Source organism: Haliotis rubra, unplaced genomic scaffold (genome assembly GCF_003918875.1).
Source record: "Haliotis rubra isolate DU_JTF1 unplaced genomic scaffold, ASM391887v1 Scf848, whole genome shotgun sequence".
Taxonomy (NCBI): domain Eukaryota; kingdom Metazoa; phylum Mollusca; class Gastropoda; order Lepetellida; family Haliotidae; genus Haliotis; species Haliotis rubra.
Window position 1 is genome coordinate 130,622 of NW_025767577.1, and position 13,205 is coordinate 143,826.

The window sequence follows — 13,205 nt, forward strand, 5'->3', positions numbered from 1 at the left end:
GCCATCGACGATATTGGTGCGTGGATGTTCAATAACAAACTAAAACTAAACGAACACAAGACAGAGGGTATGATTGTTGGCACAAGTAACATGTTAGTAAAATCACAACATGATCAGCTGAAAGTTGGAAGTATGGTCATTCAACCTTCTCCATATGTCAGAAATCTTGGCGTCCTACTCCAATCTGACCTCTCCTTGAAGAAACAGATCTCGCATGTATGCAGAAAATGTTACTTCCATCTACGTAACATTGGACAGATCAGACATCTCCTGACACAGGATGCTGCGGCTACCCTGGTGAGAGCACTGATTCTATCACGACATGACTATTGCAACAGCTTGTTGGTTGCAGCTTCACAAGAGTCCATCCAAAAGTTCAACGAATCCAGAACACAGCTGCCCGCATAGTTACTCTCCAACCTAAACATTGTCGCATCGCTCCCATCCTGATGTCTCTTCACTGGCTCCCTATTGAAGCTTGCATTGACTATAAGATCCTTACACTTGGTTATCAGTCCATTCATGGTATTGCACCTGTGTATCTTCAAGAACTCCTCTCTCCTTACATGCCAACAAGAACTCTGCGTTCATCCTCATCTAATCTGCTCTGTGTACCAAAGTGGAACCTCAAATCATTTGGCTACAAGTCTTACCAGAACATGGCATCGGTCAGTTGGAATTCTCTCCCTGATGACCTTAAGCTGTCTCCAACCCTTGAAAACTTTAAGCGTCACCTCAAAACTTTTCTCTACAAAAAGTTCTATGGACTTCAATAATGCCTTATTGATTGTTAACGCTATGAGCACACCTGGTGTGGAGTTTGGCGCTGTATATATGGACACATTATTATTATTATTAAGTCCAAGAAACCCATATGTTTGTCGGAAGAGGCGACTAGCGGGATCAGGTGGTCAGACTAGCTGACTTGGTTGGTTGACACATGGCACTGTATCCCAATTGCGTAGATCGATGCTCATGATGTTGATCACTGGATTGTCTGGTCCAGTCTTGATTATTTACAGACCGCCGCCATATAGCTGCAATATTGCTGAGTGCGGCGTAAAACTAAACTCACTCGCTCACTATATGTGAAAGCAAGAGCTTACGTACCGCTGCTTAGGAGCGCTCCTAGAAACACCAAGCGAGAGTCATCCCGCCTAGGAGCGCTCCTAGAAACACCAAGCGAGAGTCATCCCGTTCGCCATGTTGGCTGGGATACAACCAGTTTAAAGCATGTTTACATATTGTGTATTTAGTTACCTTATATGCATGAAAAGAACAGCATGCATTTAGTGAATGACTAGATTTAGGTCGTTTATATAGGATCAGATTGCTTGATAGCACTTGAGTTGAATATATGATCTGCGTGTCACATGTATTCACATGACGTTTCACCCGTGAAGATCCGGGTTAGAACTGATCTTCAGTAACCCATATGTTTGTCGTAAGAGGCGACTAGCGGGCATCGGGTGGTCAGACTCGCTGACTTGGTTGACACATGTCATCGTATCCCAGTTGTGTAGATCGATGGTCATGCTGTTGATCACTGGATTGTCTGGTCCAGTGTTGATTATTTACAGACCACCGCCATATAGCTGCAATATTGCTGAGTGCGGCGTAAACGTAAACTCACTCACTCACTCACATGACGTTTACTAAGAAGGTTGGGTGTGGGTGAGTGAATGAGTTGGATATTACGCCGCTTTTAGTCAGCTGTGGGGCGGTGGGGGTAGCCTAGTGGTCAAAGCGTTCGCTCGTCACGCCGAAGAACCGGGTTCGATTCCCCACATGGGTACAATGTGTCAAGCCCATTTCAAACACTTAGTACACCACACGAAATTACAATTACAGGGGCGTAGGAACGGAGATGGGGGCACTTTTTTCAAGACGAAATCATATCTACCTTACCATAACTACAATTTTTAATTTAGATTTTCAAAACTTTTCATAAATTAAATCATAAAGGCTCTGTTTATGTAGCAGGGTTGCCACAGGTCAGGGAAAAGTCAGGGAAGAAATTATGTTTTCAAGATCAGGGAATTTTGAAGTTTGGGAAAAAAGGTCAGGGAAAATTGCTTTTTGTCAGGGGAAACTAGTTCTTTTCAAATTTCACTGAGGCAACGATTGTATGAATTTGAGTTCCATGTCTGTATTAAATGTGTTTTTGTATAGACATTGGTATTATGAACTGTCATTTACTTGTTTTGGCAGTGTCCATTTGTAGACATATTTTGGAATAACTTCCATGGATGGTTGACACAGAAATGTGACCAACTATTCAATCTCAAGCTCTCTGCTGAACTTTTTATGTTTGGGTGTGAATCAAATACTGTCATAGCTACTGGTTTTGACTGCTTATACTATCAATGTCTATATTCTTTGTGCATAAATGCCACAAACGGTGCCGTTTCTGACTGAGATCTCTTGTTTTCTCATCCCTATTACTAATAATAGCTGGGAATCTGAAAAATCTCTTCTTGTCTGGGGTTGCACGATTACTGCATTTAAACACCGCGCACGAAACGGGCATATCGGCATCAGGTGGAATATCGCACTTTTTTACTTTTCGCGCTTGCAAGGTTGACAACCAACATGGCGGCCGCGCACTGCATCCTGGGTACTGAACCCCCTTTCTCATGTCGGATAAACTATAAAAAGGACTAGGGCTGAACACCAGATAGTTCAAGATGTCGACATAGTTTGTTGCCGACAATTATTAAATACTTGTGGTCGTCACTCCATTCCGATCTGGGAATCCTGTACGGATCTTCGTTGTCTATCACAATAGTCTTCTCGAGATATCGTATGCGAGATGCTTTATCCAGTAAGTTTGCATAATTCTCCATGACAGATGGTTAGATGACAGACTGAAGCAGACAGACGTATGCGTAGACGATAGTTGCTAGTGACGCTATGGTTGCTGGGGATGCGAATGACAACCAGCATGGCGGCACGCACGGAATCACGGGATAACTCTGAAACCCCTCTGAATAAAAATAAAGCTGTTATCCATACAACCATTCGTGACCAACTTGTGTTATTCCGGGACAAGCCGAATACCAGGTTACGGAAAGCAGGGACACTCTACCCCCTTATATAGTCTCCCTGCGGAAAGGGGCGAGTGGTGACGAATGCCATACAACGTGTCAAAAAATCTTTCCTTGTGGCTTCACAATACTCCTAGTTTGGCTGTTTTGTCGAACCACAGCTTCCAAGGCGCCGTGTGATATAATAAACCATTCGTGTTCCCTCAAAGTATTCCGCTTACGGAAAGGGACGAGTAATTGCGAATGGTAAGGTAGTGCGATTACGTCACGGGGAATCCCCTGACAGCAAAACCAGGCATGAATGCGTGCAAAATATAGTACATATCCATTCTGGAACTTTCACCCCGCTGTAATCGCAAACATAATGAAATGTATCAATAAGCCTATAGAGCCGAAATAACAAAATCCTGTCGCTATAACAACGGTACATTGTTTGCCATAACGACAATTTTACTTAGGAAGGCGGAAGGATATGGTAAAGCTAAAAATAGCATCAAAACAGGCGAGTGTTGTCGTTTTCTTGGTTGTTCAAGCGGTGTCCGACAGGGTGCAGGTAATCAGTCTGGCGTTAACTTACGTGTCGTTATCTACACTAGCTGAGTGTAGCATCACACGTGAGGTTAAGATACATCAGTACACACCATCGATGGTGAACTCTTTGCTGTTTTGATATGTTTTCTTACTTTCGTTTTAACTTGTGGAGAGGATGTCGGGGGGGGGGGGGGGACTTTACTGCAGTTTATGCAGCGAAATTGTAATTTTCGGGTTTGTCCGCATAGTATGGTCTGAATTATATACCTCAGTGTGGAGTTTTGTTCATAGCTTCATGACGGCAGTCAAGCTCTATATAATCGAATCTGGACCCGACACTCCAGTGATCGTAATTGACATCACGAGTATCAATCCGCAAGGACAACATGACATGACTTGTGTCAACCTGACTTGTGTCAGTGTTCCTGACCACCCGATCACGGTTGTCGCCGCATACGACACCCATGTTCTCACCCGGATCTTCAGGGGTCATTAATCATGTTAGAATTATAACTAAAAAAGCAGAAAGCAAAGACAAGCCTATAATAATATTTCAATATCAGTAGGTAAAATGATGTGAAGTGTTTACTTGTGAGAAATTTACTGTTCAAATCTTTGTTTGGGCTTTGAAGGAAATTTGTTTTCTGTGAAATATGTATCATCAATCATCATCATCATCATCATCATCGTCATCATCATCATCGTCATCATCATCATCTCGTCTTAATCACTGTCACCTTGTTTTCTACTGTGTTGACAGGGCAGATAAGTAGAGAACCATGGCTGACCTAGAGTTTGACTTAATGAGAGAGTCTGATGTAAAACTAATGGTGGAGAAGAAGAAATACCAGGAGCGAATAATCAGTAACTGCAAAGACAAAAATCGGATACGCCCCTTGAATGTTGCCGTCATTGGTAAGTCCAAATGAAAGGAGTATGACGTGCATTTTGCGGTACTTTGTTCAGGAAACGATATTTTTTTTATATACTTACCTTTTTGTTTCAAATGATGTTGCTCTTTTAATTGGTTTAGATATTTCAGAAATAATTTAAAAAGGTTCAAAATTAAACCTTATTCCAGGTATAAGGCAATCACAGAAAAGTTTAGATGTTCCCCAGGGCACTCGTGGAAATGTTTAGATGTGCCATAGGGCATGCATAGAAATGTTAAGATGTTTCACAGGGCACTCATGAAAATAGAAATGTTTAGATGTGCCACAGCGAACTCAAAGAGATTTTTAGATGTGCCTCAGGGCACTCATAGAAATGGTTAGATGTGCCTCAGGGCACTCATAGAAATAGTTAGATGTGCCACAGTACAATCATAGGAATGTTTAGATGTGCCACAGCACAATCATAGGAATGTTTAGATGTGCCACAGGGCACTCAAAGAGATGTTTAGATGTGCCACAGTGTACCAGGATGTTACAACTACTGACATCTTGGTTTGAATGTTTTTATCTAAAACATTTAATGCCACCCTCAGTGACGAATAGTGAGTGTAACAATATTCCAGCAATATCACGATAGGGTAACCAGAAATGGGCTTCGCACATTGTACCCATGTAGGGAATCGAACCCAGGTCTTAAGTGTGATGAGCGAACCACTAAGTTACCCTACCTCCCCCAGCGACAAATAAATAAGTGATCATTTCTATGAGTGCCCTGTGGCACATCTAAACATTTCTATGAGTGCCTTGTGGCACATCTAAACATTTCTATGGGTGCCCTGTGGCACATCTAAACATTTCTATGGGTGCCCTGTGGCACATCTAAACATATCCATGTGTGCCCTGTGACAATCTAAACATATCCATGTGCCCCTGTGACAATCTAAACATATCTAAACATTCCATGTGTGCCCTGTGGCAATCTAAACATTTCTATGATTGCCCTGTGACAATCTAAACATTCCCATGAGTGCCCTGTGACAATCTAAACATATCCATGTGTGCCCTGTGGCAATCTAAACATTTCTATGATTGCCCTGTGACAATCTAAACATTCCCATGAGTGCCCTGTGACAATCTAAACATATCCATGTGTGCCCTGTGGCAATCTAAACATTTCTATGATTGCCCTGTGACAATCTAAACATTCCCATGAGTGCCCTGTGACAATCTAAACATATCCATGTGTGCCCTGTGGCAATCTAAACATTTCTATGAGTGCCCTGTGGCATATCTAAACATTCCCGTCGCCTCAGTATCTCCATATATACAGTGGACTGGTGATGATCCTGGTTAGAATTGGTCTTCAGCAACCCATGCCTGCAGTAAGAGGCGACTAACGGGATCGGGTGGCCAGGCTTGCTGACTTGGTTGACACATGTCATCGTATCCCAATTGTGTAGAACGATGCTCATGATGTTGATCACTCGATTATTTACAGACCGCCACCATAGAGCTGGAATATTGCTGAGTGTGGCGTAAAACAACACATCAACCAACCAACCTGTATATATAGTGCCTGTGATGATCTAGATTATAAGTGAATATATAATTTGTGTTTGTAGGGCCAGCAGGTGTGGGGAAATCGTCACTGGTCAACACAATTGCTGCCTCATTTTCTGATGACACTTGGAGGGAATATGCATATTCTGGTAACCATGGAGGGGGGAGTGATCAGATCACAGTGTTCACAAAGAGGTGGGTATCAGAATTCACTCTTTTGTTCTCTGGTAGACATATTGAGTGAGTCAGTCTGTAAGTCTGGCTTGCCAGTAAGTGTAACTTGTCAATATCAGAAATTGTTACTTAACAGTAGATGTGCCTGATCCAAGTGTCACATACCATCATGCATGTCTGATCGACTGTCTTTACTGTTGTCTGTCTTCTGTATATGTACAGGGGCGGTGGGGTAGCCTAGTGGTTAAAGTGTTGGCTCGTCACGCCGAATACCCGGGTTCGATTCCCCACATGGGCACAAAGTGTTAAGCCCATTTCTGGTGTCCCCCGCCATGATATTACTGGAATATTGCTAAAAGCGGCGAAAACTAAACTCAGTCAGTCAGTCAGTATATGTACATATGCTATGATATATTTTGAGTGAGTGAGTTTGTGAATATGGTATTACGCCACTTGTAGCAATATTCCAGCAATATCATGGCGGAGACACCACGGGCTTCTCACATTGTACCCATGTGGGGAGTCGAACCTGGGTCTTCAGTGTGACGAGCGGACGCTTTACCCATTAGGCTACCCCACCGCCCCTGATGCATTTTGAGCAAGCCAAAAGTACTGACTCACTCACACACTCACTCACTCACTGACTCACCCCCTCTATTCCAGTTTTCCTAAATGCTGTCACGGCTCAAGCCCAAAGTACTCCGATGTCAACCTCCCCACTCTCATCGACATTGCCGGGTTGACAAACGAAGAGCGGGAACGGTACGTCGAGTTGCTTCGCATCATCTTTTATGGCCGTCTCCCAGAAGAGGAATCCCTCGCAGAGGCAGACGAGTACTACAGGAAATACGGACTAGAAAGCCTGCGACAGAAGTATGCTGAAAATGATGAAAATCTGAAGGTTGATCGAGTTGTTTTTGTGTCAGCGTCTACGTCAGAGATCCCTCAGAATCTGATTCAGTGTGTACTGCAAGCAGCACGGCCCTCAGGAGTCATTTACAGCAGAAAGAGAAGTACGTCAAAGTTAGGTTCCTCTCCAATGTCACCTACACCTGAAGCGTGATGTGAATGGTAGTGTTGGAGAGGAAACTAAATACTCACAGAAATAGAAATAAAATGGTGTTTGGCATGTATTTCGTAGTTTTCAACACAACTAAAGTTTGAATGTTAAATATTCTTATAACTATCATTTTTCCCAAAAGGCCAAGTTGGAAAAAATATTGTTAGTTTAATATTTGTTAAAACTACCTATTTGGATGAAGTAATAAATAGATAAACGCCAAAAACCATTTTATTTCTATTTCCGTGAGTACTTTAGTTTCCTCTCCAACGCTACCATTCACATCATGCTTCAGATGTAGGTGACATATTTTCAAACAGGTCATTGAGAAAATATAATCAGCATAATTGCCGATAAAGAGAGTTGGTTCACAGTGAACAAGGTCCTGCCAAGACAAATTCAAAATGGTATGAACCCTGGTGCCTTGTATGGCCTTAAGCAACCCATGCTTGTCGTACAAGACTACCAACAGGATCGGGTGGTCAGGCTTTTTGACTTGGTTGACATGTCAAATCATATTCCAATTTCGTAATTCGATGTTCATGTTGTTGATCACTGGATTGTCTGGTCCAGACTTATTATTTTCAGACCGCCACGATATACTAGTAGCTGATATATTGCTGAGTGCAGCGTTAAACAACAACCAAACAACAACAATTGTTGTTTCAGCAATCCCAGTGTTTGGTGTGAGACAATGGGTTATTGTTTCAGCAATCCCAGTGTTTGGTGTGAGACAATGAGTTATTGTTTCAGCAATCCCAGTGTTTGGTGTGAGACAATGGGTTATTGTTTCAGCAATCCCAGTGTTTGGTGTGAGACAATGGGTTATTGTTTCAGCAATCCCAGTGTTTGGTGTGAGACAATGGGTTATTGTTTCAGCAATCCCAGTGTTTGGTGTGAGAAAATGGGTTATTGTTTCAGCAATCCCAGTGTTTGATGTGAGACAATGGGTTATTGTTTCAGCAATCCCAGTGTTTGGTGTGAGACAATGCAGGGGCTCGATTTAGTGCTTTCTTACTTTGCACTGGTGCAACCCAATATTACAAAGAGCAACCCAGTTATTAGTCAAACTTGCACCAGGTACAAGTCAATTTTTAGAAATAAATCAACAATAAATCTAACACTATAGTATAAGCAAAAGTATGTTAGCTCAATTTTCTTCTAAACTTTAAATAGCTGTGGCAATCAAACATTGCTATTTACAGACACGCTTCAGCTATGACAGCTCTTGTAAACAACGATCAGCTGCATCTCTGTGTTGCTATGGTTTCATGGGTACTACATCACAGAAACATGTTTATGTGCACCGAGACACTACACTGCAACTGGAACTTGTCTGGTGCAACTAGGTTTACATCTTAGGTTGCACCTGAATTGCAAGTAGGTTAACTTCTCTTAATTCGAGCCCCTGCAATGGGTTATTGTTTCCAGCAATCCCAGTGTTTGGTGTGAGACAATGGGTTATTGTTTCAGCAATCCTAGTGTTTGGTGTGAGACAATTGATTATTGTTTCAGCAATTCCAGTGTTTGCTGTGAGACAATGGGTTATTGTTTCAACAATCCCAGTGTTTGGTGTGAGACAATTGGTTCTTGTTTCAGCAATTCCAGTGTTTGATGTGAGACAATGGATTATTGTTTCAACAATCCCAGTGTTTGGTGTGAGACAATGAGTTATTGTTTCAGCAACCCCAGTGTTTGATGTGAGACAATGGGTTGTTGTTTCAGCAATCCCAGTGTTTGGGGTTCTAAACGAAGCAGGACAAAGTGGGAACTGCTGAGCTGAGCAAGGAGTTGTAACGACAAGCCGGAAGCACAGTTCATAGATGCACTTGGGCTTGCTGGGTCACGCCACCGACTGCTGCGCGATGTAGCAACTACTGTGATGACGTTGACCACGGCCACCGTACCGACACAGTCCTGCCTGAACTCGACCTTCCAGTCTTGAAGTTCATGACCCAAGTGTCAGATCCAGTCTTCGACGCTATCAACGAACAGGAGTCCTATGCTGGTAAGACAAAAACACCATACCAAACTTATATTCTCCCAATTGGGTTCCAGGGTTACACTAGGTCCCTAGCAACCTATGGTGATGCTAAACTGGGGTTTCCAGGGTTACACTAGGTCCCTAGCAACCTATGATGATGCTAAACTGGGGTTTCCAGGGTAACACTAGGTCCCTAGCAACCTATGGTGACACTAAACTGGGGTTTCCAGGGTAACACTGTGTCCCTAGCAACCTATGGTGATGCTAGACTGGTGGTTCAGGGTTACACTAGGTCCCTAGCAACCTATGGTGATGCTAAACTGGGGTTTCCAGGGTAACACTAGGTCCCTAGCAACCTATGGTGATGCTAAACTGGGGTTTCCAGGGTTACACTAGGTCCCTAGCAACATATGGTGATGCTAAACTGGGGTTTCCAGGATTACACAAGGTCCCTAGGAACCTATGATGATGCTAAACTGGGGTTTCCAGGGTAACACTAGGTCCCTAGCAACCTATGGTGATGCTAGACTGGGGTTTCCAGGGTAACACTGTGTCCCTCACTTTAACCTGGGTTATCAATGGCAACTTTAATTTGTGATTCTATACCACAGTAAACACTTTAACCTGGGTTATCAATGGCAACTTTAATTTGTGATTCTATACCACAGTAAACACTTTAACCTGGGTTATCAATGTCAACTTTAATTTGTGATTCTATACCACAGTAAACACTTTAACCTGGGTTATCAATGTCAAATGTCAACTTTAATTTGTGATTCTATACCACAGTAAACACTTTAACCTGGGTTATCAATGGCAACTTTAATTTGTGATTCTATACCACAGTAAACACTTTAACCTGGGTTATCAATGGCAACTTTAATTTGTGATTCTATACCACAGTAAAAATCTCGGGCGGCAACTACAGCGGCTTCTTCATGTTTCTAACACTCCTGGCCTTTGTTGGGATCCGATTTGGTGTCAAGTATGGCTATCAGAAACTTCAGCAAATCCAGGTCAATACATAGTTACCATGGTTACGGTATCAGTGACTACAGTTACCATGGTTACGGTATCAGTGACTACAGTTACCATGGTTACAGTATCACTGACTCATGTTACCAGGGTTATGGCATCACAGACTTCAGCAACCATGGTTACAGTATCAGGCACTACAGTTACCATGGTTATGGCATCATTGGATACAGGACAAACTTCTTGAGAGCCAAAATCATTTTCTTATTCATGTTAAAGTATTTTTGTTCGGTTTGTGTTTTGATAAAGTTAAATTTTGCCATTTTTGACTGATTTTGGCTATTTTGACCTTGATTTGATCTTTGCAGTGTGACTATAAAGAAAGTCAACTTCTAATGACCAGATCTCTCTAGGTCTGTATAATAATTAAGACTTTTATATTTCAGCAGGAGTGTTCGTTAACATTTGACACTGTTGACATGCCTTTGATTTTGTGAAATGCTGTGATCATACATATTACTCTTGTCAGTGATAGACTAGTCTTTAACACCTGTGACAGGTGTATCATTATACTGCAATTATTTTATTTATACATTGTTTTGCTTTATAAAGCATCATACAAGTATTATTTAAGAGACAATCAACACAATCTCTATGCACTGATTCCAACTGGTCACCTCACAAAAGTATCTTGTACTTCTTGTTTTGCCGCACAAAGCAATTTTCCATGACAATTGTCTTTAAATTCTTGAAAATTTGGACTGACATCATTTTTTTATACATAAATGTTTATGTTTACTTTTATGTGACTAATTTTTGAGTACACAAATGTTTCTGCTTGTAACAAGTCACAGGGAGAGAAACATATTGCTTCCATTGTTAACATGTACCAGGGCAGGTTGTGTAATAATTTCACAATTTTGTTCACGTGCTTGTGCTGTGTGAATTTTCCAATCAACCTAACGTCTCATTGGACACAGTTTGTGCTATACCATCAAAACTCGAGGACGGTGGGATAGTCGAGTGGTTAAAACGTTTGCTTGTCATGACAAAGACCCGGGTTAACCACTAGGCTACCCCTTCTTTGAGGAAATATCAGTGATAGGCATGCTGCTGTTTTCAGTTGTAACACATTGTTTCTTTTGCCATGTTAGTACATGTATTTGCCCATTAGTTATTCTCAGATTTCCTCCCACAGCGCTATTCAAAGCTGGTGATGAAAACTGGAAAATAATAAAGGAAAACTTGAATTTTCCTGTGTTCCCCTTTTTGTTTCGCTCAGTATACAGTCAGGCCGCGGTAATCCGGTCCTCGTTAATCCGAATCCACCGACTTCCGAACGCTACTCACTGGGCACCAAATCATCTCCCTATATATTGTATATAATTGACACCTCGTGAGTCCGATGATTCAGTTTCCGCCTCTGAACGCTGGTCAGTCGGAACGGATTAGACTAATTAAGTTGTAACCAGCTGCGTTAATCCGAACGATTGAAGTTGACCACGCTGCTGACTGGTCCACCCAAAGTGACACGTTGTTTGTTTAGCGACTCATCCCGTTGATCCCTTTATCATAAAGCCTAACCAGTCCAGTTAACACTTTAACAACTTTTACTCCAAATATATTGATTGTCTTTGATGTTTTGTTTTGATTTCTTCACGTATCAATAGTAAGGAAAGATATCAAGGGGAAGTAACTCGGTGCATATACTGTGATTTCAGCAGTACGAACGTTTCACTATCCGAACGTTTTTTTTAAAAAAACAAAGTGTTTGTATTAACGAGGTCTGACTGTATATCATTATTATGCTGAGTTAATTGAGTGGTTCATGTATTACCTCGGACTACCATGTCAACTAATAAATGTTATTATTGTAGGGCAGTTTTTAGAATTAGGTGCAACATCATTTTGCAAACTATAGTCAAATAAAATTCTAAAAATGGGTGTTTTGTCTATTTGAACAGCATGGATTATCTAAAACTTCAAAAAGCCTTCAATTTAATTTGCATCAAATATCCAAAATTCCAGTGTTAATGCATTACTTTTGAAAAAAAATTTCTCAGAAATCTGCAATCAGTCTGTAAATAATCGAGTCTGGACCAGACAAAACAGTAATCTATGTTATAAGCATTCATACACTCTGATGGCATACAACACAATCAAGCAAATCATCAAATCTGAGTTGCTGGTACCGATCAGTTGTTTGGGACCTATGTTTCAACCAGTAACTGTTCAGACCTTGCAACCACCAAGCTCTATGAGTGAGTGAGTGAGTTTAGTTTTACGCCGCTTTTCGCAATATTCCTGCTATATCATGGCGGGGGACACCAGAAATGGGCTTCCCATATTGTACCCATGTGGGGAATCGAACCCGGGTCTTCGGCGTGACGAACAAGGCTTTAACCACTACGCTACTCCACCCCCCCTCAAGCTCTATGAAGATGCTGGCCCCTAGATATATGGTGGAGTAGCGTACTGGTTAAAGTGTCGTTTTTGACCATGAGACCATTTGAGTGTTTGAACATTTGAATGCTGAATCTTGAATCATTGCTGACTCTGAAAATGTGTTCAATGAATACATTGCTGTTTTGGTTGGTTTGTTGTTCAACAATGCCACACTCGGGAATATTCCAGCTCTATATATCATGATATGTAAATAATCAGGTCTGGACCAGACAATCCAGTGATCAACAGCATCGATGCAGTTGGCATACGATTACTTTTGACAGCCAACTCAGTGAGCCAAACTGATCCCGTTTGTCAACTTCAGGGTTTTACACAATGCACAAATGTGTGGAAAATAGATGCAGAAAACCCAAAGCACCACATCCTGGACCAGACAATGCAGTGATCAATATGATCATGAGCATCGATCTACGCAGTTGGGATACGACGACACGTGTCAACCAAGTCAGCTAACCTGACCACCTGATACCGTTAGTCGCCATTTACAGACAGCATGGGTTGCTGAAGACCAATTC

General features: G+C 41.8%; 1 protein-coding gene across 2 annotated transcripts; it reads left to right on the plus strand.

Annotated features, from left to right (window-relative positions):
- Window positions 1-3,503: 3,503 nt before the first annotated feature.
- Window positions 3,504-9,267, plus strand: LOC124262629. 2 transcript variants are annotated; one of them, XM_046697137.1, is made up of 5 exons: window positions 3,504-3,600; window positions 4,339-4,493; window positions 6,094-6,226; window positions 6,869-7,218; window positions 8,991-9,267. In XM_046697137.1, exons 2-5 carry the CDS (start codon window positions 4,358-4,360, stop codon window positions 9,041-9,043), a joined length of 672 nt encoding a protein of 223 aa, XP_046553093.1. In that variant the 5' UTR covers window positions 3,504-3,600; window positions 4,339-4,357; the 3' UTR covers window positions 9,044-9,267. The 2 variants fall into 2 exon arrangements, with proteins under 2 accessions (XP_046553093.1, XP_046553092.1); XM_046697136.1 differs by lacking the exon at window positions 8,991-9,267 and adding an exon at window positions 7,935-8,232.
- The last annotated feature ends 3,938 nt before the right edge of the window (window positions 9,268-13,205 follow it).